Source organism: Neovison vison, chromosome 1 (assembly GCF_020171115.1).
Source record: "Neovison vison isolate M4711 chromosome 1, ASM_NN_V1, whole genome shotgun sequence".
In the NCBI taxonomy this organism is placed as follows: Eukaryota; Metazoa; Chordata; class Mammalia; order Carnivora; family Mustelidae; genus Neogale; species Neogale vison.
The window spans coordinates 54,176,874-54,204,855 of record NC_058091.1 but is presented as its reverse complement, the minus strand read 5'-3'; the positions used below and the strand labels follow the sequence as shown (position 1 = coordinate 54,204,855).

General features: G+C 44.9%; 1 protein-coding gene across 1 annotated transcript in view; it reads left to right on the top strand.

The window, feature by feature from the left end:
- Positions 1–27,982, top strand: part of UST (uronyl 2-sulfotransferase) — a 294,693-nt gene that overhangs the window by 182,918 nt on the left and 83,793 nt on the right. Inside the window, exon 5 of the mRNA XM_044247116.1 lies at positions 7,877–8,030. Within this exon, the coding sequence (XP_044103051.1) occupies positions 7,877–8,030 (154 nt within the window). The remainder of the gene's footprint in view (positions 1–7,876; positions 8,031–27,982) is intronic.

Genomic DNA, 27,982 nt, shown 5'->3' with positions numbered 1-27,982 from the left:
AGAGAGATCACAAGTAGGCAGAGAGGCAGGCAGAGAGAGAGAGGAGGAAGCAGGCTCCCCACTCAGCAGAGAGCCCGATGCGGGACTCGATCCCAGGACCCTGAGATCATGACCTGAGCCGAAGGCAGCGGCTCAACACACTGAGCCACCCAGGCGCCCCTGGAACAGACTTTTAAACGTCCTGATTTTGTGCTCCGTTGCTCCACCGCTTGCCGGGAGCCGGCCCCTCCCCCCAGGGTCTATCTTCCCGTCGCTTTGGATTCACTTCTCCGCCAGTCCTACCTTTCAGAAAGTGGTCGTTTTTCTGTTTCTAGAATTGCTGTTCTTCTTCTCTTCAATCTGCCGTTGGATTTGCAGGTGTTTGCAATCTTTAGATAAGCTCTCTAGCTGATCTCCTGCTAGCTGAAGTAGTCTCAGCCTGCTACTTCTCCGCTATCTTGACTCCTACCCCTCTCTCTGTCTGTCTTAAATAAAATCTTTTTTATTTTTTTTTAAAGTTTTCTTTGCTTTTGGGGAAGTGTACACCCTCCTTCCATTAAAGAAGAATGGCAACAAAGTGTGATGTCTTTAGAAGAAAGGGTCATAGCGTGCCCCCCAAAAGAGGTGGGAGAAAGTGTGGAAGGACATTCTAGAACAGGAGCCCTTGCTGCTGGGATATGAGGGACGGGCCAACTTTAGCAAAGGGGAAGGGCATTGGTGGCACAGGGCCCAGCATGAGCTAAAGCCAGAGAGAGAGAGCGACCGAAAGGAATCGGAAGATAGGAGCCCAGGGGTGGGCAGAGCAGGTAAGGATGACAGTTAAGAGTTTTAAGCCAGGGGTGGAGGGGTGAACTGGCCTGAACATCTCTCTCCTTCAAAAAGCTCATGCTACCTGTGGGAGCACTCTTACCCTCTCCTGCCACCCCATAGACAAGAGGCTCTGGCTTCAGGTAGGGGACCTCCAGGAGCATGAACAGAATGGCAGATTGAGCCTTACTACTTTACAATACCATGTTAATCCCACTGAATATGGGAAGTTAAAACATAAGCTTTTCTTTTAACAGGGAACAGCTTTAAGGGAAAGGTTTTAGGTATAAATGGCAAACTGGGTATGTAAAGAAAGCCCTCAGTACACAACTCACAGAAAAAACACGAGGTCAGAATGCGTTGAGGGCTTTCTCATGCTTTTAAAAAAAGGAGTTCTAGGGGCACCTGGGTGGCTCAGTGGGTTAAAGCGTCTGTCTTCAGCTCAGGTCATGATCTAAGGATCCTGAGATCAAGCCCTGCACTGGGCTCCCTACTCCGCGGGGAGCCTGCTTCCTCCTTCTCTTTCTGCCTGCCTCTCTGCCTACTTGTGATCTCTTTCTGTCAAATAAATAAATAAAATCTTTAGAAAAAAATAAAAATTAAGATTAAAAATTTTTTAAAAATAAAAAGGAGTTCTATATTTTAAATTATAAGGCTGAGAGATAATTAAACTACTCTTAAGAAACCTACCCCAATCATTGCTAACAGCCATATATATGGTTGGCTTGGTTCAAGATAATGAGGTTATTAAGACAAGACTTGACACTATAACTTAATATTCTTTGTTGACATTTGATTTCTAATCTTCCTTACATTCTTAATGTGCAGCAAAATACTTGCTAGTGAGCAGAACATAAGAAAGGTCTCACGTCCCTTCCTACAGCCTGTGCCCTTACCTGTTCTGAACTTCTGAATTGTGCAGCCTTATACCAAAACGAATTGCCCTCTATTTCTTTTTTTCCATTAAGTATGTACGGCATTCTTATCTTGAAATATAGACACTGTGAGCGATGCAAAATGTTATCCTGCAAACTCTTGGCATTTAGGTAGTCAACTGGCTTCATTTACTCATCATCCAGTCATCTTGCTCTATTCCTTCTTTTCCCTAATTTTAGACCTGGAAGGACCATTTCACCATATCTAGCTTTAGCAATTCAACCAGAATTGAAAAACAGAAAACAAGAGTGAAAAAGACCAAACCAGTGTTTTCGTGGTTGTTTCAGAGAAGGCTTCCTGCCAGGGGAGAGGAGCAGCTCCAAAGCCAGTAGAAATTTCAGGCCAGTTGGGATTCGTGAGGGTTAACACGAGACTGCCCTTTTCACATGGCTTTTGAACTGCTTACAACCTTGAGCCCAACAAATGCTTTTCCAACTGAACCACCTGGAGAATTGAGTCAGAATGACCATGGCCTAAAAGATGCTACTCTTTGTCGTGATGTTTTAAGAGGATTTTTTAACATTTGTGTACTCTGGTTTCCTGTGTCCGTTCCCAGAGCTAACCAAGAGAATTACAACTTCTGAAAAAGTTCAGCCTCAGCATCGACAAAATCTCTTTAAGGGTGTCCCAGATCCACACACTGCAAAGATTGTGACAGTTCAATTTACCTTCCCCTCATCCCCACTTTTTTTTGTTCGCTAAGTGTTTTGTGGGGGAGAAGAGGCAGTAACCTTCCAGCCTAGAGCCCCCCTCAACCCCTACCTGGTGTCTCTCAGGGTAGACCTGGGAAGGGCTGGGTGGGAGCTCTGTGCAGTCAAAGTAGTCCACGCGCATTACAGGACACATCAGTGCGTTCAGTAATTTCCAGCTACAGTCTCCGCACCCTCTTTCCACCACAGGCAACGTTTCTTGTTTCTGATTCATGACTCCCTCCTTTTTTTCGTTTATCTGCTCGTGGTGGCTCCAACGCCCACAAGAATTCGCAAAAGCAAAACATTTAAAAATCAATCAATCACTTGAGAAGCAGACAGGATGCAATGGGCGGCAGGGGGAGGCGTTTTGGATACTTTCAAGGCCTTCCCTTAAGGCGAGGCCTTCATCACGGCGGGAACAGAGGCTGCCTTCTCAGGGCACTGTTTAACAAAACAAATCCGATCTCATGGATTCCATAGTTGGGTTGGCTTTCCACATCTTTCTTCTGAATGCTGACTTGACATTCTCTTTAGCAAAGCCATCTGCTTTAACCCTGTGCCCTGCCAGTAATGGTGACAGAAGTCTCCAACTTTGAAGGTAGGGATTGATATCAGCAGTGGTTGAACACTTTCTCTCCCTCCTTAAGCATAACCCAGAAGTTTGATTTTATGCTATTTATAAACACTGCTGGACCAGTCTTGAGAGATGGCGCTCTCTCCCTCACTTTCCTCTTTCCCTGAACCAACGCTGTTGCTCAGTGGACACATAAACCCACCTGCTTTGGAAGCCTGATGAAGATTAGTATCATCTGGACTTTTCCCTGAGTGCTCCTCACTGCACACCACTGGAGACCTTCCCCCTTATGGAGTCACCTTGTCTCCTAGCAAGAGGCCTAACCCCAGGGTCCCCCAGCCCCTCCCTTCCCACCATTTGTCCCCACTTTCCTTCAGCATATGCTTCTACCTTTCTTCCCTAAGGACATGCCACAGAGCAGAGGAAGCTCAGTGTCTTCTGCTTCTGTTTTGTGTGGGAGGCCCTATCCCCAGGCGGCCAAGAACCCAAGTGCCCACTGTCTTGGATTGTGAGGATGGGGGGGTGGGAGACGCTTCCAACCCATTACAGCAAAGGACCAATAAATAAGCATTCTTCCCTTCTTCCTTCTGCAGGCAGCTCCTCACCCTGCTCCCCAAACAATCACATCCTTTTCCATGATGGCTTTTCTCTCACTTCAAAATGTCTCCTCCCGGGTGCCTGGGTGGCTCAGTGGGTTAAGCCTCTGCCTTTGGCTCAGGTCATGATCTCAGGGTCCTGGGATCAAGTCCCACATTGGGCTCTCTGCTCAGTGGGGAGCCTGCTTCCTCCTCCTCTCTCTCTGCCTGCCTCTATGCCTACTTGTGATCTCTCTCTGTCAAATAAATAAAATCTTTAAAAAAAAAAAAATGTCTCCTCCCTCACTGACAGGGATCAAAGCTGGCCTCTAGCCACAGGGTACTTGTCATGTTTTAATATAGGTAACAGCACAAGGATAACCTCTGCTTTTAGGCCAGAGGTGAAAAGAAGATATACTTTCAGTAAAGTGGAAATTGCCAGGGGCCAAGAGGAGGGAAATATAAGCTTGGGTTTGGGATGATGAGAAAGTTCTGGGGATGGGTAGAGATGAGGGTTGCACAACAGTGTGAACATACTTAATACCACTGAATTGTACACTTAAAGATTTTGTGTTGTGTATATTTTACCATAATTTTTTAAAAGACATAATTTCAAAAAATAAAAAAAAGTGTTTCCACCTCTAGAAAACTGTGCTATAATGGGAGGACAAAACAGTCTTAATTCCCTGGAATAATTTTGGTCATAAGTCTTATTGTTTACTATATGCAGTAATATTCTAGGCAGATTATCATCAGCCATTTGATGGAAGTATACCTAAAATTCTTACCCACATGCTTTACATAATCATTGGAGAAAGAGCTAATGTTGTATGGAGCAGATATGGAAGAAAATCTGCAGAATGAGATATTTAGGAATGCACGAGAGAAAATGAGAACCATGTTGTTATTATTCCAGGATGTAAGAGAATGACATCCTGCTTTGGCTCTTCATCTTCTCATCAAAAAACAAAAAGAAAAAGAATATGATAAATTTGCAAAGGGTCCAAAGGAGAGCCACAGGGGTAATTACAGAGTTGATAAACAGGACGTATGAACAAATGTTAAAGAAATTGGAAATACCTGCTATTTTAGGATGACTTAAAAGACAGTTTCAAATAGTAACTGTTGTGGTGACCAAAGGACAAGAGTGTGTGTTGTTAAGAGAAGATATGGCCTGACTCTCGGGCTCCAGTGTGTAGGCACAGCACAGAACCTAGCCTCAGCTCTGGTCAGCACAATTGTCTAGAGTTCCATAAAGACCAAATTAGAAGTACAGATTTAAAAAGGAAAAGAAGTTAAGTCTGAAGATGCCTGCCAAAGGAATTTTCAAGAAGAAACACACACAAAAGAATTTAAAGGAATTAAAATTGAAGCTGAAAAGTTGTATAAAGAAAGTTAAAAGTTATATAAAGTTATATAAAAAAGTTAAAAAAAAAACCATGAAGAGAAGCCAATTCTTTACGTGGAGTGGATCAAACAAAAGGAAATGCGCATAAAGGAAGATTAGGAATTTTGGCTGCAGTGACCAAAGACTCCTCAACTGTCAGGTTGGCTAATAGGATTGGGCTTCACCTGGAGGCTCGGAAACTCTTCAGAGTTGAGAACAGAAGGCAGAGCGTTGTGCTGTGTGAGGTGGTGGTGGGGCCACCAGTGGCGGGGTGGGGGTGTTGCTGTGCAAAGCATTCACTCTCCAGCATACAAGCAACAGCAGTAGGTTCAGGGAATCGAGAGACCTTCTAAGGGTGACCAGGAATTCTGACTAGAATGAAAAAGTATGGAAGGAGGAGAAACCGATTTTGAGAGAGGGCAGGATGAGGGAGGAAATTTGTTTCATGGGATACGTGGTTGATATTTGTGGCCTCTTTGGCATAACTGACATGCCACCCTAGTTTTGCCAGTTTGGGAGGGAGCTCTGCATCCTAGAAAAATGACTGGGGCCAGCAACCTGAAACCATTATCACTATGGATTTCTGGAAAGTGGGAGATCTATGTCAGACATCTCTCTATAGTTAAAAATGTCGAAAGAGTGGCTGTTATTTTATCTGATACTTAACAAAACATTCCTGAGCCATCTAAAACTTCTGTTTGGGAGAATTATTCTGGAAATCTTGCAGTGGGCTACAGAGTGCGACTGGGAACAAGTCACCCATGCTCAGGAAGCCATGTGAGTCCTCAAGGCCACAGCGTGGGGGGTGGGGGGTCGGGGGAACAGACGGCTGTCGCCAAACAGACGGCTGTCGCCAGTCTGAGAACCATCTCACATGACAGGGCAGTTCTGCTGATGAGCAGTGATGGTCCTTCTTCACATGAAGACAGAAGGAGAGCTGAGGTTTTTTAAAGCAGGGTGCCATCGCCTTCCCGTCTGGAATGCGTGCTTTGTCTTCCTGATCCTAGCTTTATGACTTCAGTTGCTGCTTATCATAGATAGGAAAGGCCCAATTCAATTAAAAAGTGGAAGATCCGTGCAGGATGATAGCAGCTAGCCACCTGGGCACAGCTGATTTCTGAGACTGGTTAGTTGCCGTGCTCATGAAGTCAGGCGGATGTCACCTGCTTAGATCTGGGAGGTGACAAGGTTCGTATGGGCGTGGCTAACCTTACTCCTGAGCAGCCTGTTTTCCAAGGTGGAGCCATCCAGGAATCCAGAATGTCATTCATTCATCCTGGGGACTGAAATGCCACTGCTGAAGAGTCATTTCTTTTGGTACCTTTGGATTCTTCTCTCTGAAGGTTCACTTGCAAAATGCAGATAAACCAAGGATGACATTATGAGCATTTATACACAAAAAAGGATCAGGGGCTTGTCATGTTGACTTCCTTCTGTGCAGCAGAGCCTGTGAATGCAGCAGAAACTTCTAGCTTAGAAGCATACACCCAGGCCGTCATGTCTTTGTGGTCTGAGCACCTACTGTGTGCTGCACACTGTGCTAAGGACATCGGTCCCCCCTCCAGGAGGCGGCAGTCTGATGGGAGAGGCAGAGGCGGCAGTCTGATGGGAGAGGCAGACCCAGTCACACGGTACTGGAGAGAGGGACAGACCCAGCATGGGACTGACTTGCAGAGGGATGGGACTAATTCTGGACTGGGTTTTGAAAGGTGACAGAGTCTGCTAGCTGAAGAGAGGGGGTGGTGCCCATTTGTTTTCTCTGAACTCCTTCTGATCCCTGACAGAATGTCGAGGTATCCTCATCAGAAAGTCGTGGGGTCACAGGGTGAAAGCCTGTGGATCCTTCAGAGCAAGACCTCTGCCCAGAGCCTGGAGTGTTCTCCCAGGCTCCTCAGGGTTACCATTTTCAGGCAGGTTGAAGAGAAAGGGGAGGAATCCTTAGAAACAAGTCAGCCGACCTAATCATTTTGCCTTGCGAAGGCCTTGCCCTCAGGCTAGCATTCAGAGCATGTGTCCAATCCCTTTGTGGAAGGCATTCAAATGGAACACCTAGATACTTGTTTCCTTTTAATCTAAAACCACTCACCATCACTTGAGGAAAATTATATTGATTTCTGCTGTGTTCACAATGTCCCTTACGTTATTACTTTGCTCAATTCTGGAATCTTCTCTCTGTAAGCACAGCTTCTGGGCCCAGACTGCCTGGGTTCGAAGCCCGGCTCAGCCACAAAACACTCACGCTCTCCCTCCCCAGGTGAAGGTGGGAATGCTTTTGGTTTCTACCCCATGGAGATGTCGTGAGGCACCTGTGAGTTGGTCACAAAAGGCGTTTACAACCAAGCGACTTAATAAATATTGTGTGTGTTTAAGAAATATTGGCTAATATCACCCACTTCCTGGAGAGCACCTTACCTGAGACTGTTCTAATCAGAATGTAAGAATAAAACGCCTTCTCCCCCAGCCAGGAAATCAGAATTTATCAGATATTCTCTGGAGGGCCAGCCACCTGCCGGCGTGTCTGGGCCAGACACTGGGAATACAAAACCCAGCCCAGCGTGCCTCCGTCCCCAGGAGCCCACAGCCTAGTGAGAAAACCCCAGAGTTATGCAGTGCACAACCTGCACAGCTGTACAGGGGGTCCTGATGTTCTTCCTCTTCTTCTACACCTCCCTGCTGACCATTCAAGTCGTTCGCATAGAGCCACGCCACAGACAATCCTCCAAGCACCCCCAGCAGACATTTCCCACCCATAATAAAGTGCCCATCGGGAAACACAGCTTGCTGATGGCATTGTTCACTGGGACCTTAGCAGATGGGGTCCTCTCATGATAGTCTGTGAACTAGAGGGGAAACAACATCTAAGGGCTTTATTTTCCTCCGGAAGTGACAGGTTGTAACCAGCTCCGTGTTTGTGTGCCTGTGCTAGGTTTGGAGGAGACCAGCCTGTCTATATCAACATCATTAGAGACCCCGTCAGCCGGTTTTTATCTAACTATTTTTTCCGTCGATTTGGAGACTGGAGAGGGGAACAGAATCACATGATCCGCACCCCCAGCATGAGGCAGGAGGAACGCTACCTGGTAAGTCCTGTCCCATCAAAGGAGCTGTCCTTGCTCTGCCCTGGGCATTTCTGTGGTGTCCCCGTGGCATTTCCGTGGCACCCTCCTCAGGGAGCAAGTTTTTGCCAGTGAAAAGTTAATTGTCCCAGATGACCCAGATCCTGAGAACATCTTCTCAAATGACTTGCTAATCTTGTTTTTCTCAGTTTGTCTTTAGCGCTAGGTTTTAGATCCTAGAGAAGAAAAGAACCTTTCCTAGGGGATCCTGACTGGCACTGTTGTTGTTTAGATGTCGTTTAGATGAGTCTTTCTTAGTGGGGCACAAAGTGTTTTTCTGTGAGTGAAGGGGGTTTTCAAAGGAGACCCTGTAGTTCCATTAAGGATATGGGCACAAGCGTGACTATTTATAGGCTGTCTGATGTCAAGTCCAGGTTCTTGCCACCATGGCACAACAGAATCAGGCTGTCTTGACAGAAACTATCTGATCTTTCTGGACCTTGTTTGGGGACCCTCAGCTCCATGGGGTTGTGAACTTTGACCCCAGTAGCTGTTCTACAGTGCAGAGTTGGGAACAAAAAAACAGAGGGCCAAGCGAAGCATCTTTCCACCAGCCCCAGAGCCAAAGTATCTCTCTTACCTGCTTATGACCTAGATTGACGAAAGCTTGCTGACTAGCCGAGTCTGGGGTCCAGAAGCAGAAATCCTGGTCTGTGTGTCGGAGGGAAGCTGTTGGGGTCACTAGGCTGTCAGGTACAAGCAGAAGGAGCAGAAAGGAATGAGGGGTTCGTGCAACTCTGTTCCCAGGGCAGGAGAGCGACAGGGAGTCTGAGCCTGCTACTGCCAAGGCCACAGAGCATCCTTGTACCAAAGGATGAGGGTCGTGACTCACAGGTCTAGCTTGCGGACCAAACTTCTCTTTCCTCATCTAAATTTTGTAAAATGTAATAAGAGTATGTGTTTGGAGTTTGGACACATTTTGGATGATGTCCCTTTCGTGTCTTAAAATCCATGAGTGGAGTTGAGAAAACGGAGAAGCCCAGAGGTTGGGTCTTATCTGGTGCGAAACAAGTCACTCATAGCTGGGCCAAGACCAGGAACGAAGCCTTGTCCCTCACCATTCCGGATTTATTCAACGATATATCTAATGCTTTAATGAAATATCTCTAAAGCGGCTTTTTTTTTTTTTTTAATTTTGATGGCAGAAACTCAAATCTTTTTCTTTAAACTACGTGTTACGAATGTGGCTACGTATTTTTTTATTCAGCACGAGTACATTTTCAGAGTATAGAATCGCATGCCAGTATGTGAGGCAGGTCAGGTCCAAGCACCCAGAGCGGGGTTCCCCTAGGACCCACCAAGAGGGTCCTTGGCTTGAGGCAGGTTGGAAATCAAATGCGAGCCAGACTTCAGTGAAGGTAAAGCAGACTTTACTGAAGATCTGTAGAGAAGGAGATCTAGACGGAGCATCTGGGAGACTTGGAAAGGAATGAGGGAGTCTTGTCTTTGCTTGGAGTCTGGGGTTTTTAACTGGCGATTATGGTCCTGTGCAGGTGTCCTCTGAGACCTCCAGGAACTGGTCAGAATGAGGACAGGGTCCAGGGGTTCTTTGTCAGGCACACATTCCCTGAAGCCAGTGGTCTTGGTGTGGAGATATCGAACTCCAGTGCAATAGGCAGACCACTGCCTTGTCCCTCCCTAGAGACCATCTGTTGTGCTGGAAAACTCCAAAGATGTCATTATCTCTTTGTCCCTTACAGGGAGGACATGTGTGAAGGTGAGATATGTGTAGGGAGGGGGGTGCAGGTCCTAGCAAGAATGGCAGCAGGAAAAGAAGCAAAGGGGAGAAAACCAGCCTTTTCTTTCATGAGGGCCCTGCAGTGGGTGTGCATGGGTCTTATTCAGAGATCAGCAGGGAGAACTGTGTGGCTGGTCAGAGTGAGGAGTGGGGCCAGGAGAACAGCAGGAGGAGAATTCAGAGAAGTCAGCACTAGAGACAATAATCGAGCCCTGGGAGTCACTCCAGTTTCTCTAAGTGAGCTGGGAAATAACCTGAATGACCCCAAATCCAACATACCATAATCAGTGGCTCTTTCTCCCGCATCTCCATGGGAAAGCCTGAGCCCTTCTCCCAGCAGGGGATATGTCATCCTGTCAGCCTTCAGACATTCTCGCCAGGTCTTCTCCATCTTGCTAGGAGCTGGGACCTTCTTCCTGCTCTAGACCTGTATCTGGCAGATCCCGGATGCTTTCCCTGCAAGTCTCACAAGGCTCCTCACACTCAAGGTGTCCGTATGGCTCTACTGAATGGAGTTTGTAGGATGGTGACCCCAGAGTTATGCAGTGCACAAGCTGCACAGCTGTACAGGGAGGTCCTGGTGTTCTTCCTCTGTGCTCTCTGTGTGAGGGATATCATTTCTCTGGGTGAGATCATGTCTTAACTTCTCTCCTGTCCTCCCAACTTTCTATAAGCTCTTTGAGGATAAGATAGGATCCATCTAGATAGAGTTCCATCTACATCCCTGGCACCCAGAAGAGGGGCTGAAATACTGGAGGCCTAAATAGCATTCTACTTACTAAAAAACAAACTTATTAATATGGAAGTTGAGGGCAGTTCTCTAGGTTTCTCTACCCTGTCATGTTTTTGTCATCCTGGAAAGCATTGCCAATAACATAGGTTTTCACACATTCACACACAGAGTAAGTCGTCATCATTCACCAGAGAACTTGTAAACAGGAGAGAAAAAAAAGTAATGGCTTAGATTAAAAAATATATAGAGGGGCGCCTGGGTGGCTCAGTGGGTTAAGCCGCTGCCTTCGGCTCAGGTCATGATCTCAGGGTCCTGGGATCGAGTCCCGCATCGGGCTCTCTGCTCAGCAGGGAGCCTGCTTCTCTCTCTCTCTCTGCCTGCCTCTCCATCTACTTGTGATTTCTCTCTGTCAAATAAATAAATAAAATTTTTAAAAAAAATATATATAGAGAGAGAATATTGAATGCTGGTAGTCGAGGCAAATCTTTATGTTTGAAGGGCAGGGAGCTTACTTTATGGTGTGATCTGAGAGATCCTAGGGAAACTTCCTGGCCTGGAATTCTACCCTTAGAGATTTGAGGGGCTCCCTTTCCCAGTGTAAGCGCCGTGTCCTGGGAAGGGCCTACATCCGATGAGCTGATGTCATTCCTTGGCAGGGCCCCAGCAGGAGAACACTGGGCTCCCCAAAGCAGCAGAGGGAGTTATCAGGGGAGCATGGAATAAAGAGGGGAGCCCAAGGGACACGTGACTCCTTCCTGACCTGACCCCAGCCTGACCCAGTTAGAAGACTCTTTTCCTGTTCAAAGGGTAGTTTGTTTATTTGGAAAGAAGACAGTCTTTTGCCTTTTTTTTTTTTTTTTTTTTTTTTTTTTGAAATAGCTGAAACTTTTTATTTCATCTCCTTGGTCCATTAAACCCTTGAAATAAAACGGCCCCCTTTCAGAGGCTGTCCTCATTTTGGCAGGCCCGGGTGGTCAGTTGTTTGACTCAAAAGAGGGTGTTGTTTGTGTCTCGGTAGGGTGTAGGGCAGCTGTGAGGAGACCGCTGGCCCCTCGGCAAGGCCCTTCCTTGGGGGCAAGGGCCTCGAGGGGGGATGCACCGGGGATCCCACACCCAAGGAGGCAGGCGTGGTGGGCCACCCCCATGGGACGGTGTGATGAGGCCTTTCCCCGAACACTGCACGCACACAGAGTCACGGGGGACTGGCCCAAAAAGGGGCTACTGATGTACCCACATTATTCCAGGTCTCAGCGCTCAATACCACTTGCTTTATCCAGTTGCCAAAACTCAGCCGGTTCTGCTCCTGGCCCTGAGCCTTGCAGGACTGCTTAGCATACAGCTGAGAGAGGGCCAGGGATCGCCGAGCCTGCCCAGGGGATGAAATAATATCATCTTGTGATGCTGGGTAGTTTGGAAGAAAGTGGTAAAGGGTAAAGGGATCCTAGGATTTGCAGGGTCCCTGGAGGTCATGAGGAAACTCTTGTTTCACAGGTAGAGGAATGGGGCCTGGGTCTAGGGGTGAGTCCAAGGCCCTGCCAGGAGTAGAAGCCTGGCCTCAACTTCACGATATATTGTTGAATCACTGGGACCTGACGTTTTCTTCCTACATAGCAAAGGGGGAAGAGATCTGGGCTGGGCCAAATCCTATGCTTTTTCAGCAAAATCATTTTGTCTGACATCTTTACAAAGACACAGCTGTTATAACTCCCCCCCCCAAGTTTTCAAGCGTCTTATAGCTATTTCCCATATTTTCTGGAAACAATTAGATTTTCTAGAAGTTTCTGTTTCTTTCCAAACCATGCTTCTCTTGGATTCACCAAAAAATAATTTCAAAATAAAGTGCTAGAACGGATACAAATTCAACTTCTAGCAGCCATGCCATGGAAAGGCACTTCTCCTGGGCTCATTTCTCTTTGTCCTGAGCCAGAAACTTGGCTGCCCAGGGCAGAGGTAGCTGACTCCTTTTTTGGTTTTAGAATCCTAAGGTGGGCCAGAGCTGAGCATAGGCACACTGGGGTACATCCCAGCACAGGAGACTTTCTCCAGCTCGAGTCCAGACTCCTTTATTTCCAAGGCAAGGAGATCCCTGACACCCAGAATATCCTTAATGGAAGAATGAAGGCTGCTAATGAAATGCAACTATCCTGATTGACAAGCAATTTACAAGAGCATCCCAGGCCTGCAGAAGCCACTCCCTTTTCCAGTTGCCGAATTTCCCTACAAATGGATTTCTTGCCCCGGCATTTCCACTCAGTTAGTTACACCTGTGTGATTTCTATTTGTCTAAAACCTGGCCTCGAGGAAAGTTTCATGATGGAGTGTTCTGTAGAGATACCAGCTTGCACTTTCCAACTCCCCAAAACATCAGCTTGGCCTCCTGACTCAAACTTATTGCAAATTCAGTCGACAACACTTCCACGAATGAACTTCCATTTGAAGAGCAGGGAGAGGAGATTTTCCCAGGGAGGAAACTGCCTCTGTGGTACTGTTTATTCTGCTTGGCTGTAAAGCGTGGAAAGTAATGCATGTTTAAAAGAAAAGATCCATAATTTACAGCTTCTTAATTCATAAAGAATTCAGTGAATCATGTTGGCCCCATTGGATTCTGGAGAGGTCTGAAAACCGGCCAGCGTCAGCAAAGGTTTTCAGAAAGCTATGCATTTTAATCTGCTTGAAAGTTTTGGACTCTGAATGTCCTTTAGCTTTGGAAATGTATATGTGAAATGCTCTCTTCTGGAAATTTCCACTCTGTCCTGACCAGCTAAGACTGTCCTATGAATGAAAACTTGGGCTTTGCCTCTGTCTCTAAAACATCCTTCTCCTTAACGGAAGAAAACAAATCAGGGATTTGGATGATCTGCTTTTTAAGTATTTTGATAAATATATCTTCCGAATTTTTGGAAGTACAGAAGTAATACTCCATCTCCAACTAGTTCTGACTGGGCTTATGATTGCAGTCAGAGGTAACAGCCTTGCCCGGTGAACAAGCCAGTGATTTAGCCTCTGTGAACCTCACTTTTCTCATCTGTGCGATGAGGGAAATCTTGGCCCCTTTTGTCACAGGGTTGTTGGAAGAATAAAGTAAACATTCTATACAGACACACACTGAGAGCTGAAAGTCTCCTACTAAACATGTTTTAGCGTTGGTACTTTCATTCCCCCGGCTCTCTCCGTGGCTCCCTGAGACCGAAACAGACTATTTCTTCTACAGACAGGGGTTCCTGTTCTCCTGTGGTTCAGGCCACAGAGGGCGGTGTCCCAAACGGTGAGGTCCACCTCTGCCAAGATCTCAAATGGCCCCACTAGACCCCTTCCCCTGGGAATCTGTTTCTAAGGAAACTGCTTGTCTTTGTATTCCCAACAGCTGAGGACAGGTTTTGATCCCAGCCCACTGGCATGGATTTGTCCCGTGTTTATTTACTTGGAAACCGAAGCAGCTGCGGGCATAGGGCTATAAGTCACAGAGGCGACATGCTCTGGGCTCCTAAGGAGCGGGAAGGAAAGTCATGCTGGGCCCCAAAGCTCTCACAAGCCATCTGGGCCACGCAGAGGACAGAGGAGTCCCCAGTCCAGAGAAACGTTCTTGAAATCCATCTGTCCAGAGATGTGTTCAGAGCAGTCCCAGGCCTCATTAGAGCCAAAGCCACTTGTGAGGTTCAGCAGTATGTAGAGAGCCACCCCCACGACGCCGAGAGCTGCCAGCAAACAGAGATGATGTGGGGCATAGGAGCAGGAGAGGCAGGAGAGGTAAAAACAAGAAGGGGTCTGGGAGAAAAGGCTGGCCAGGAGCCTTGTAAGGGACAGACAGAGAGCCTCCAGCTGCTGCTCGAGATGTCACCAGATGGCCCCCTTCCAGCATGTGGTGTCGTGGGTTAGTTTGCTCTCCTCATGGTAGCTCACTGTCCTCCAGCACCCCCTGGGGTAGGTGTCAACACCCACCCCTTGGCCCCCCATTACAGGCTCAGAAGGCCAGCCCAGAGAGGTTACGTGGATAGGATCAAACTCTGAACATGAGGTGGTTGCATTGGGCCACATGGGCTACAAGATGCTCAGATCCCCCCGGGGTTGCCTCAGGGGGCAGGGTTGGCGGGGAGCAGAAACGTGAGGGTGATTATGACAATGTGTCTGGTAATAAGGACAGAAGGACCATCGCGGCCAACAAAGGTGAGGAGGTGCCCTGCAGAGCCTGGCCCATGGGAAGGGCAAGGGGCAGAGTGGAGCCCAGGCTCATGGTAGGACTCTAGAAGGGGCTCAGAACTGGGGCAAGGTCTAGCCACCATGTTATGTGGGCGCCAGTCAGCCCTGGGGTTCTCAGCTCCCTATTCAGCCCTGCACTCTCCTCTCCCCTGCGCCAGCGGCCTCATCTGCAGATCCCCCAGTGGGGCCTGGTGGTTCTCTTTAGTGCACATTCCAGGCCCTGAGTGATCCTGGTTCATCCAGTTGGTCACTGCGTCTGGTTGCCTCTACGTCGTGTTTGGCTGTCCCTGACCCAAGTCTCCTCTCTGCTCTGGTCAAGGGGGGGTCGTCAGATGGAGGGGGCAGGATGGAGCTTCCCATTGCCAGTGTGACAATTTCCCACACACTTAGTGGCTTCAACAACAGAAATTTCTGATGGTACATTTCTGTAGCTCAGAAGTCTGCCAGATCACACGAGGCTAAGATCAAGGTGTTGGCAGGTCTGCATTCCCTTTTGGAGGTTCAAAGGGAAGACTCACTTCCTAGGTCATGTGGGGCGGACAAAATCCATGTCCTATGGCTGTAGGATTGAGATCCCATTTTCCTGCTAGTGATCCAATGAGCACCATACTCATTTTCTAGAGGCATCTGTATTCCTTAAAATGTGGTCCCCCTTTTCTACCTTCAAGGCCACCAAGGGTGAGTTGGGTTCTTCACCTGCCAGGAATCTCTCCTCCTTCCACCTCATTCCTTTAACCCAGCTGAGGAGGGTTCTCCACTTTGAAGGAGTCATGTGATTAGGTCGTGCTCACCCAGAGAATCCAGAATAATCTCCGCATCTCAAGGGCTGTAACTTTAATTGCATCTGCAGAATCCTTTTTTGCTACATAAGATACCATATTCACAGGTTCCTGGGGAGTAGGGTATGGACATCATCAGGCCCATTATTCTGCCTGCCACAGGGTCGCCAAGGACTGCAGTCCTGAGGGGACTGTGGAGGTGAGGTGATGACAGGTGCTTGAAACTCGACACGTCCCATCCATAGGTGGGGACTCACATCTGCTTGCCCTATGGCATGCCACCAGGCAGGGGCACCAAACCGTAGCCTCCCTGCTTCTGGTCTGCAAAACAAAGAGTCCAGTCATTCTGGTGTTTTTCCTTCTACAAGTGACCCATCATCCATCTGTCCAACTGTCCATTTGTCATCTGTTATTCAATAAACATTGATAGTACTTTATGTCGGTACAATAATAGAAACTGGAGATAAAATATTAAGCAAAGATAGACTCTGTGTCTATTCTTACAGAGCTGAGAGTCCTCTAAGCGAGACACGCATTAATCCCCAAAACACACAAATGCACGTGAAGTAGTAACTGCATCACATCCTATGATGCAGAGATGTGGCACAGGACAGGCATAGAATGGGGCCCTGGGCATGTCTGGAGGTCAGAGAAGTGATGGTTGAAATACCTGAAGGCAAAGAGGAGAAGAATATCCAGACATAGGGAACAGCACATGCAAAGGTCCTGTGGCAGGAGAGAGCACAGTAAGCCGATGGGAGGAATGAGGGAAGCTGGAGCAGTGTGAGCACAGGGAGGAAAGAAAAGCTAAATCCAGTGATGTGGGCAGGCAGGGGTCAGGCCTTATTAAAGAACACTGGGAAGACACTTAGGATTTAAAGCAAGGGAGGCATGTTTATGTAGCATCCTGAAACTTGCACATTTTGAAAAAAAAAAAAAAAAAAAGAAAAGTAGCTACAAAATCCAAAATAGGGACGGACTCCAAGTATATGTGAGTATACAGTTAGTTCGAGGCTTAGTGCACAGTTGTAATTGGGAGATAAATCAAGGAGCCGGGATTATGGAGTACCGCCATACCTAAAGAGCAGCTCCAGTTTGGGCAGGGGCGGTGATATCAGGGGGAGCACTAACAAACAAGTGTCAAACTCCTCACTGTCCTCCTAGTTGTTAGCTGCCTGGCTAACAACAGAAGAACCAAGCTTGAAAATCTTACTGCCAGCGAGGAGAGAGGTAACAGCTCAGAGCAGCAGCGCAGAAATTGTCCCTGGCTGGGACGTGTTTAATTAGCAAAAGGCTAATGCAGCCCGCAAGTGAGGAATAATCAGGGAGACTGGGGGTCACTGCAGGAGGCTTCCTAGCCCAGGTGGGAGCTCAGTCTTTACAGACGGATATAGATCAAGGCAGGGGTAAGGGTCAAGAGGACCATAGGAGCTTGTGCAAAAGCCTGAGAGCCTGAAGCTTGCTCTTTGGGGAACTGCACAGCGTGGCTGGAGCAGAGGGTTTTGGAGGCGAGGAGCTTCAGGACGGGTGAAGCAATTCTGCAGATGGCCCTGAGCAGGGGAAGCAGCAGGCTTTCCTGATGGAAGGTCCCAATAGGAACATCAAACCCAGGGGCTGCCAGGGCACAGCCAAGTGCATCTGCAGCCACCTGTCAGCTGAGCTCCTCTGCTCCTGACCCTGCCCCTCACTGTGAGTCAGAGGCCTCTGCAGCTGTCCTCTCCTGGCAGGGGGCGGTGGGCTCAGCTCTGCACCCCTGCTGGGCCAGTTGGCTTGGATTCACAAAGGTAATGGTTCTCAGCCTGCCCACTCCTTGGAATCACAGCGGTGGGTGGGGGGGAGGCTTTAAAAACCACTGATAACTGCCTCCCACACCCAGTGATGCTGGCTTAATTGATCTGGAGGACTGCCTGGGCTTTGGGATCTGTTGAAAGCTCTGGAAGTGATGCCCACCTGTAGCTAAGGTTGAGAACTATGGAAGGATAACAGCACATCCATCCATCGTTGGCTGTCTTAGCACCTCCCGAATATCTTCTAGAGTCTTACTTTCTGTATCCTCCGCCCATTTGGAAAAAGCTATATTTGCCTTGTAAGGCTTTGAACTGGCACACACACACACAAAAAATGTCATTTAAGAAGCCTGATGGGATAGCGCAAGGGGTGTTGTACTTACATAGGCTTACACATGAGTGGTCAGGCTTTCTTCTAAATCGAAGTGGGTAATATTTATTATCCAGAAGCCAAAGGGTATATTGCACGTACGTTTAAGATCTTACTTTACAGAGCCCTGCTATAGGCAGTAAAACAGAGTGAGCGCTCTGATGAATAAAAATTTCAGCACGAGGACTCCTCCACAGCCACTTCTTCAAAGAAATATGTATCACTCTTTAAAAGCCGGCCAGTTTTTACAAATACATATATATGCTAAATAAAAAGACATGGGTGACCAGAACTACACTTTAAATGTTCCTCAGACTGGGGCACCTGGGTGGCTCAGTGGGTTAAGCCTCTGCCTTCAGTTCAGGTCATGATCCCAGGGTCCTGGGATCAAGTCCTGCATCGGGCTCTCTGCTCAGCAGGGAGCCTGCTTCCTCTTCTCTCTCTGCCTGCTGCTCTGCCTACTTGTGATCTCTCTCTCTCTGTCAAACAAATAAATAAAATCTTTGAAAAAAAAAATGTTCTTCAAACTAGTGTGGCCTCACGGTGCTTGCTAGTCAAAGAAGTTATGGGGTGAAGTTTTATATGAAGTAAAAAAAAAAAAAAAAGAATGGCTCCATTGGTCTGTGTTAAAATTTAGAATTTCATACCCTGCATTTGTTTTTCAGAACCCAGCACACCTCGATAGTTGTCCTCAATTTGCTTTGCCAAATTGTAATTTATTTTTCTCTGCCACTTCGTTTTCTACATACACAGCATAAATTCCCCAAAGGCGGGATGGCCTCCAAACATGTTCTTAAAAATATTTTGCAAAGTCCGAAGACAGACAGAAAAGGTAAAAGTGTAAAACATCTAAGGGATTTATTGGAATCTCAGCTTGAATCCTAATTGCAAGTACTTATGAAAATGTCAATATTAACATGAAATAGCTGGCACTTTTTCTAATAAATGTAAATTGAGTTAGGTGGTGCATAATTGGAAAAATGCTGGCTTTGCTCCGGCTCGCTCAAAACAAGCCCTAGAATTTGTTAGCCTCAGAGCCTGGCCCTCTAATGGCTGGAAATAGAGGGACAAATACTTTTGACTTACAAGGAGGATAGAAACTAAGAAGGGATGGTTGACCATTTGGTACCATATCCAGGCCCTCTTCCCAAAGCATGGGGCACGATCTAGATGTTAGTGTGAGCATCTTCTTAAAAAGAGGTGGCAACATCTGACTCTTGGTTTCCACTCAGGTCATGATCTCAAGCTCGTGAGATCAAGCCCCACGTCAGGCTTCAAGCTCAGCATGGAGTTGGCTTGCTACTCTCCTTTGGCACCTCCCCCTTGCACTCAAGCACACGCACGTGCATGCACACACACACACTCTCACTCTCTCTCAAATAAATAAATAAATCTTAAAAACGGAAAAGAGGTGGCTAGATGGGGGCTGAGGAGTGGGGAGTCAGAAGCATGTCAAGTGCCTTGGAGCTTCAAGCCATCTTCAATAGAAGCAGGCATAAGAGATGCTTGATCTGAGATGCAGCAGGAAGGTGAAACTCACCTCAAAATATTAAAAATTTAAATGCCTGGCAAAGCTATAGAATAAATACTCAAGCCTGGAAATCGTGATGGTTTTAGCTCTAATTAGTTTTGCAGAGCACACTTAACAAACTACTTCAGTTCCCTGTTATGATTGACTAATGAGGGTCACAGACAGGGTAGAACTGATACCGGCAAATGTGGCTTGGTGGGAATTTAATAGGGAGCTTTATCTTACCCCCGTGAGACATTTGCATTGATCTTCTAGGAACACAGCCAGGAATGATGGGGCAGGTGGGGCTGAACTGGCGATAAATCCTGTAGGCACAGAGCACTTTTTCTCCCACCCTAAACTCATGAATATATTCGTGGTTAAATGGAAGAACTTTAACCAAAGCCTACTCAACTTCATGACAAAGAAAACTTTTTAAAAATGGTTCTGCCTTTACTTTGACAAAGTAGAAAGACAATGGAGTTGTATGGGCATTCAGCTCAGTATTTCTATGCTCATCTCCTGTTGCATTAAAGAGGAAGTAACAGAAGAAGTAAGACTGATAGGAATTGATAGTAAAATGTCAATATTAACATGAAATAGCTGGCACAAGGCTGCCACCTTGCCACCTGCAGAGTTTCAAATGTTCACCTCTAGTTTTTTAAATAAACTCACCTCTTAGATGAACCTTGTGGAAGAATCAGCAGGTATATAAAAGAAGGTTATCAATTTCTTTTTTTTAAGATTTTATTTATTCATTTAAGAGAGAGAGAGAGAGCAAAAGACAGAGCACAAGTAGGGGGAGGGGCTGAGTGGGGAGCCCAGCACGGGGGTGGGGGGGGAGGGGGGGGGAGGGGACTTGATATCAGGACCCTGAGATCATGACCTGAGCTGAAGGCAGGTGCTTAACCCACTGAACCACCCCAAGGTATCAATTTCAACAAGAGATGGAGGAATCTTTGATGATGATAAAATCTCAGATATAATTATATCATTCTCTAGCTGACCACTCTTAATAAGAACCATGTGAGATTAAGAGAAGTGACCTAATCCAAGATAATAAGATTAACCTCAACCAACTTTGATGGCTGCTAATCCTTGTTTCTCCAGGAATTATTACTCAATGTGGATTATATTTGTTTTTTACTTGCTCATGTTTATTGCTTCTTAAATCCTTCCAATTATTTCATGGTTTTTTATGTCTTATTTTTAAGTAAAATGTAATTTTCTAGATGATAGGACACAGTCTCCTCTTTTTTTTCTTTTTTAAGATTTTATTTTTTTATTTACATGACAGAGAGAGGGAGATCACAAGTAGGCAGAGAGGCAGGCAGAGAGAGTGGGGGAAACAGCCTCCCTGCTGAGCAGAGAGCCTGACAAGGGACTCAATCCCAGGACCCTGAGATCATGAACTGAGCAGAAGGCAGAGGCCCAACCCACTGAGCCACTCAGGCGCCCCCACAGTCTCCTCTTTTAATCTTAGCACCTATCTCAGCTCTGTGGCCAAAACCCAGCCTTACTTTCAGTACATACTTAATAACAAATACAAATGTACACAGAGAGCCAATGACTTTTGCCTCTCTTCTCCACTTTCATGTGAAATGTAAGCGTATTTTGAACATCTACAATGTGCCAGGCACTATAATGGCAAAATGGCAAGCTGTAGTAAGACGGGCATCTGTTCCTACTTCTGCCTCTACCACACATAAAGAAACCATGTATTCCACTCTTAGCAAGTGATATTCTCATCTTTCCATTCACCCAAACAAGAAACTCTGGAGTCATTCCTTCCTGCTTTCTTCCCCCACCCCCCCAACCCATGTGCAGTTAGCCACCAACTTAGCCTATAGTCCTCCTGAAAGCAGAGCCTGAGACAAGGGCTACGATCCCAGGGAATAGGCATGATGTACTGGATAGGGAAACAGGGAAAGCCAGTATGAGGAAGGCCTGTATAAGGATGTGTCCTCCCATTGGTCACTCCTCTGGAGACCAAGGCTCAAGCCTGCCAGAGCGCTCTGAAGACAGTATAGAATTTGCCCTCAATTTTTTCTGCTTGGGGAAAAAACAAGGGGAACATTTGTCCACTGATTTTATCCTTTGTTGCCAAGTTTGCCCCTTAACTCCCTCATATCTGGACTCTGCACACATGAGTGCCAGGTGGGTTCCTGTGGCCGTAGCACTGAGAACAAAAAGCAGGGGATGAGTCAAGCTGCCAAGGAAGAGTTGCTGTTGTTTGAATCAGTGGCTATCACAGTGGCTAGAATAATCAGTGGCCACAAGGGTGGGAGGTGATGTCTAGGAGTGTCTAGTTCCCTTGCCAAGCCTGTTGGTTCTTCCTCCTTGACTTCTTCTGGAAGTCATCAATAAAACCCTCATCATTTCTCATCTGGTCATCAATAAAACCCTCATCTTTTCTCATCTGGATATCTGCAAAAGCCTCATAGGCTCAATCAACCTGCCTCTGGTTCATCTTCTTCCAATCCAGTCATAACGTCCAGTGTGCAGATCTGACATTGTCATTCCCTGTCTTATGACTCCTCCAGGTCTTTCTACTCCCTAGATGTATGGGATTTTATATTTATCAATAGTATTATGATATTATCATTATTGTTTAATCAGCAGGCATCAAACCTTATGTGACTTAACTGTCATGTCAATAAAAAAGCTTCAATAGATAAAAGCATCACAAAGGGATAAGTTAATCACTACACAGTGTGGGGGGGAAAGGATATGAGAATGAGCCAGTTGTGGGGAGAGGATTCAGGAAACATGGTTTGATTAGCATTTATTAATCATTATTAGCATTTATTCAGGAAAGCAAGAAGTCGAAGTTGGATTAGTAGAAATTAGTGAGAGGCTTGAAAATCAGAGGAAGAACTTTAGAATTCATCACTGAAGACAGAAGTCACCAAGCTTCTTGAGCAAGAAAGTAGATAACAGGGTGTGAAACCCCACTTCTAAGTTGTGTGCTACACTTAGACATTCTTCACTCTCAGGCTACTTAAAAAAAATCTTTTCCATGGTGTCTTCCAGGGTTTTTGTTATAATTCATATTGTTTAAATTAAAATCTGGATTCACCTGAAATTTATTCTGTTGTCAGGTGTAACATTATCAACCCAACAACTTTTGTAGAATAATTCATCGTTTCCACACTAAAGTGTCACTTTTAGCATATAATAAATTCTCATTTTTGGAGGGAGCTATTTTTTTACTTCTAATCTTGTTTCCTTCACCTGTGTACAGTACACCTTTAGGTACAGTAACACATTATTATATACATCTACTGTGCAAATCTGACATCTCTTCTCATTAATAGTTTCCCCCAACCATCTTAGCTCTTTGTCTTTGGTAATTTTTCCATAGGAACTTCCAGATCCTCTTATTCGGCTCTCCGCTTCTTCATATATATACCCGGGAAACCCTGTCATTACTTATTGGGTTTACATAAAGTTTTAGGTTAACATATAGAGAATTGATATCTTTATGTAGGGTCTTATTATTTGAGAATGTATTTTGCTTTCCCATTTATTCAATTTTCTGTCATATCCCTTTAAAGTGTTTTAAAAGTGGCTTCATTAAGATCTTGCACAGTCAAGTTTATTTCTAGGTTATTTTATCTTTTTAATTGTTGTTGCTATTTTTGCATACTACTATTACTATTATGAAATTCTGTATATTATTTTTAACTTAGCCAACTCAATTCTCTTAACTGTTTCTCAAGAAATTGTCAGGAAATTCTTTTCTTTTACCAGATAAAATTGTATCTCCAGCTAATAATGATAATTTTTCTCTTTTGTCCAGTTTTTATAAATATTTTCTGATTGCTTTTGTTTGTATCTCTAGACAAGTGTTAAATATAGTGGTAATAAGCATTGGTTTCTTATAGAAATGAGATAATTGAAGTAAATATCAAATCACTATATCAATGTTTGATCAGTTCTACTTTTTTTCTACTTGAGTGGAATGTTTAGGATCTAGACTGTCTGGAATTTTAGTTCAGGGAGAATATAAGTGGTGTAGATCTCAATATCTAAAGACAGAAAACCTAAGGAAAAGACAGTATTTTTCCAACCCTCCATCTTTAGATGTCATTATCAGTAACCACCACCATTATCTGGTAACCAGAGTGACTGCATTCTCAGCAGCCTGTTTCCCTGGACCTAGGAGGGAAAGACAACATACTAGGGATAAATTCAATGTTGGAGTCCCTTCTGGGAGTCTCTGGACTGGATATGACTTTGTTTCTTTTCACATGGGTGTGGTTTTCCTGGCAAGTCAGTTCCTAGGGGACTGCCTTTGGTAAACTGTAATAAATTCAGAATGGATTCATCATTCACAACTTTGTAGTACAAAGGAGACATGAAAAACAATGAGAGCCTGAGGGTGGACTTAGGTACACATTTTGCTTTGATTTTATGAAGAAATGTAAAAATGAAGTGTTGCCAGGTCAAGACCATCTTTAACAAGGTCGGGCCCATCTCTGACACCAAGACCACATGTTGTACATGTGTTGTACTTCTGTTGTACATCCTTCTTTGACTTCCTGTGGGGCTGCTACAAAAGGACCAGAAAGTCCTTTGGTGTCAACCTGAGCACACCTGATTTTAGAAAGGGAAGGACTCTCTGATTAGGACACAGTACTTGAAGTAGTTGTCAATCCATTGAAATACAAATATGAAAGCAAATAAGCCGAGATCCTTGAGAGCAACCTTGACCATGGACACTCCAGTAGATGATGCTTCTCATCGAAGTTTTGGGCTTCAAAAGCACTGTGGGACAGCTTCAAAGTAACACCCACTTCCTGCCACACTCCCTTGCAGCCCTATATGGTCAGCAAACTGGACACTAACTGAACCTGTTAATTTTCCCTTACTTCTGGAAACTAAGTGGAAGTGAGAGAGTAAACCCCTTCCCTTAAATTGTTTCAACTTAATATATTTCTGAGACTTTCACTTTGCTATTTCCAGCAATCATTAATATTAGAATCGTTAATATCATATATTAGTCTATGCCTTTTGCCTTTATGTGTAAATCCCAGATGTGAAAGGCTGAGTGATTCTTTCCTTAGTTTGAACCGTGGGTTCCATGTCCAGTTCTTCACAGATGGGCTGCTCCTTCTCACCATGTTTCTTTCTTTCCACTAATAACTTGCACCCCGTGTCTTCAGCTTTCTTTGGGAATCCTGCAAGAGTCTGATGCAGTCAGTCTCATATATTGTGCCTACCTTATTTTTGCCCAATCTGCTCACATATGTATTTAAAACTTTTGAATAATATATACATTGCCAATCTATACCAATCCTGATTCAAAAAAACAAACCAAAAAAAAAGTTCTTCATTCATTCAATCCAATCTGCACTGAAAGCTTTTTATTTTTCCTTTGGAATACCTCTTAGATTTCCTCAGCTTCTCTCCATTGCTGCTGCCAACACCACAGTCTTTAACATTTCCCACCTCTAGGATAGCTCCCAATAGATCTCCTCTCAGCCACTTTCCCTGCCTTGTACCTTGTAGAGGGCTGTCAGATGAGTTTTCCAAAGCAGCCCATCACGTCATTCTTTATTTTTTTTTTAATTTTTTTAATTTATTTTCAGCGTAACAGTATTCATTGTTTTTGCACCACACCCAGTGCTCCATGCAATCTTTGCCCTCTCCAATACCCACCACCTGGTTCCCCCAACCTCCCACCCCCCACCCCTTCAGACCCCTCAGATGTTTTTCAGAGTCCATAGTTTCTCATGGTTCACCTCCCCTTCCAATTTCCCTCAACTCCCTTCTCCTCTCCATCTCCCCTTGTCCTCCATGCTATTTGTTATGCTCCACAAATAAGTGAAACCATATGATAATTGACTCTCTCTGCTTGACTTATTTCACTCAGCATAATCTCTTCCAGTCCCATCCATGTTGCTACAAAAGTTGGGTATTCATCCTTTCTGATGGAGGCTTAATACTCCATAGTGCATATGGACCACATCTTCCTTATCCATTCGTCCGTTGAAAGGCATTTTGGTTCTTTCCACAGTTTGGTGACCATGCACGTCATCCTTTAATCCCTTCCTCAAGAAGCTAGGTGACTCCTGCCTTCCGGAATGAATTCTAAAGTCCATTCAAAACTCTCACTAATCTGGCCCTATCCTGCCTTCTTAGTGTTCTGCTCTCCCAAACAAACAGTAATCAAACCAATCTGCTCACATCCTCTGCATGGAACAGGCTGACGTCCACTTCCACCCTGCCTTTACATTGTGCCCCCAAGATGGTAAGTCTCCTTCTCTTTTCTCTCTTTATCCTTCAACAGTTCATCTCCAGTCTCTCTTGATTCCAATCTTTGGAGTGCTGTCCCTTTTCTAGAATTCCTGTTACTTGTGTGCCCTTTCCCTGTCATTTACTCTTGAGTTCACGTCTGTTCCAGGTCCTATTAAGGACCTGAATACTTACCGTGATCCTCACAACACATTCTTATGAGATTATTATTATATCATTATGATCTCATTTCATAGATGAGAAGCCTGATGTTCCGCGAGGTTAAGAGTTAAGTTACATCCATTAAGTGATGAAGCTGGAATTCAAACTTGGGCAGTCTGGCTCCAGAGGTCATGTTCCTAACCGCTATGCTAAACTGCCTCTTCACTGTTCTTCGTGACTCATTGTTTCCGGAGTCCTTCCCCAGCTGACTCTCAGTTCCTGAAGGGCAGACATTATCTTCCCAGCTTTGGGTCTATCTCATTCGTTGCCTCCCCAGAGCCCATTATGTAGGAAATTCCCTAAGCATGTGCAGAGAACTTATCTGTCTTACCTATCGGCATTTTTTCACCTAAAAAATAAAAATAAAAATACCAGGGTCTAGTACATGGTAAGTGCTCAGAGAATATTTGTTCAGTAAATAACTAGATGAATATTTGATTGATTCACAGTTTGATAAACATATGATCGAGTCGATACATCCTCCTTAAGTTTTTCCTTTCATGTAAATTTGTGTATCTCTATTTCATGGGCAAATTTCCAGGCCACTGCTGATAACTGAGCTGGACTTTTGCCTAATGCAAGTGGATGTTTAGATGGCCTCAGCTAAGTTAATCATTGCCTCTGTGGATCTAATGGGCTTTGGAGTTCATCTTTCTATGAGAGCTGATGATGTTAAGTTCTGCACATTTAAGTCAGTATTTTAGTATCAAAAATAAAAGGAGACACTGTTGGGTTTAACCAGCTGACAAATAGTACTTTTGCACTTGAGCTCTATAGTGCTTGCTTATTTATGAGTGAATAAAATGGTATCATTAGTGTGACAAATTTCAACATTTCATCTTTAGAAATCTTCTTTATGAGAGAGCTCTTTTAAGCTGAAGGAATCCATTTTTTCTTTTCTACCCTTTGCCTGAAAACTACTTTGGGTTCCACTTTTCATCCAGTGTCGATCTGAGCATTTTTAGATAAAAGATACCTCATCTAATTCTCTCTAAATGTTATTAGTGGAAGTCAGGCTTCAGCGGAACACAATCTGTATTTAATTTATTTACAAAGCCTCATTTAGCATTGAGAATTTTAAAGTTCAGTCAGAATAAATGGTTTTACATCAAGGGCTAAATCAACACCAAGTTTTCAAAGGGTTTTCTTTGGAAAAATTCAAAGCACCTCATTAAGTCTACAGTCTTCCAAAAAATATGTTCTCCAAGATAGTCTTATTAGTCCCAATTTGCAAACGACAAAGTTGTAGCAAGAAGCAATTAAATATCTTTACCAGGGTCTGCTAGAATGGAGTCACGTAGTGTAGGCCCTTAACATATGATCAAACCATCATTGGTTAATTAGAAGAGGAGGCCCGAAAAACCAAACAGGCAGGAAAATGATCAGCAATGAGGAAGCCAAATATAAAAACAGGATTTGTCATCAGACCTGTTTTAACATGGGATCCCAGGCAGTTGAGAAGAAGAAAACAAAAAAACCAGACCTCAATTAGTCATACTACTTAAAGGCAGAAAAGGAACAGAGAGGTTATCTCAACCACTCATTTGAGTACTTAGAAAGAGCGGGAAGGTCAGAACCACCTCTTGGAGTGAGTTCCCATTGTGCTGCCATTGACTGCAAAAGCACTAAGCCCAGCTGGGTATTTAGCAGAAAAAAAGTAAATTTAGGAAGCAAAATGTCAGGAACAAATCTATGAAGTGTAGGATGATCTAAAAGGAGGTATATGAAGTTCTGAAGCAAAATTACAAAGCCCGGAAATGATGGCTATCTTTAAACTTCTCCAATTAACTGTTCACCAATTTACGTACTGTAATCTCACACCTGTCCACAACTGGAGGACACAGCCAGCTCAAAGTGACCACATCACCACAGGGGGACCTCTGCTCCCCACCATGTACACATACACGTGCTCATGCACACACTCAGTGACCGAAAATTCAGATTTGGTTTTGTTTTGTTTTTTAAGTTAAGCTCTTCTTCCTGAGCTCTTTCCTTTAATTATGAATAAGCCTGGTCTGTCTGGCATTTGGTTACATCTTTTAATGAACCTTCCCACCTGCAACTGATTTTGTGCATCGTGTGTATAAAATGATTGGACTATTTATATTCTAATGTAGTTCATTCATTCATTCTTTCAACAAATACTCAGCACCTACTCTGTAGCCAGTGCTTTGGCAGATACTGAGAATACAATAATGAAAAACACAGATGTGTTCCAGCCCTCATAAGCTGTCAAGGGGAAAAGGGGCATTACGGTAACTGGGAGAGGTGACCTGGCCATGGGAATAGTATGTGCGGAGGTCAAGAGTCTCAGGTACTGTGAGAATCTTATATGGATGG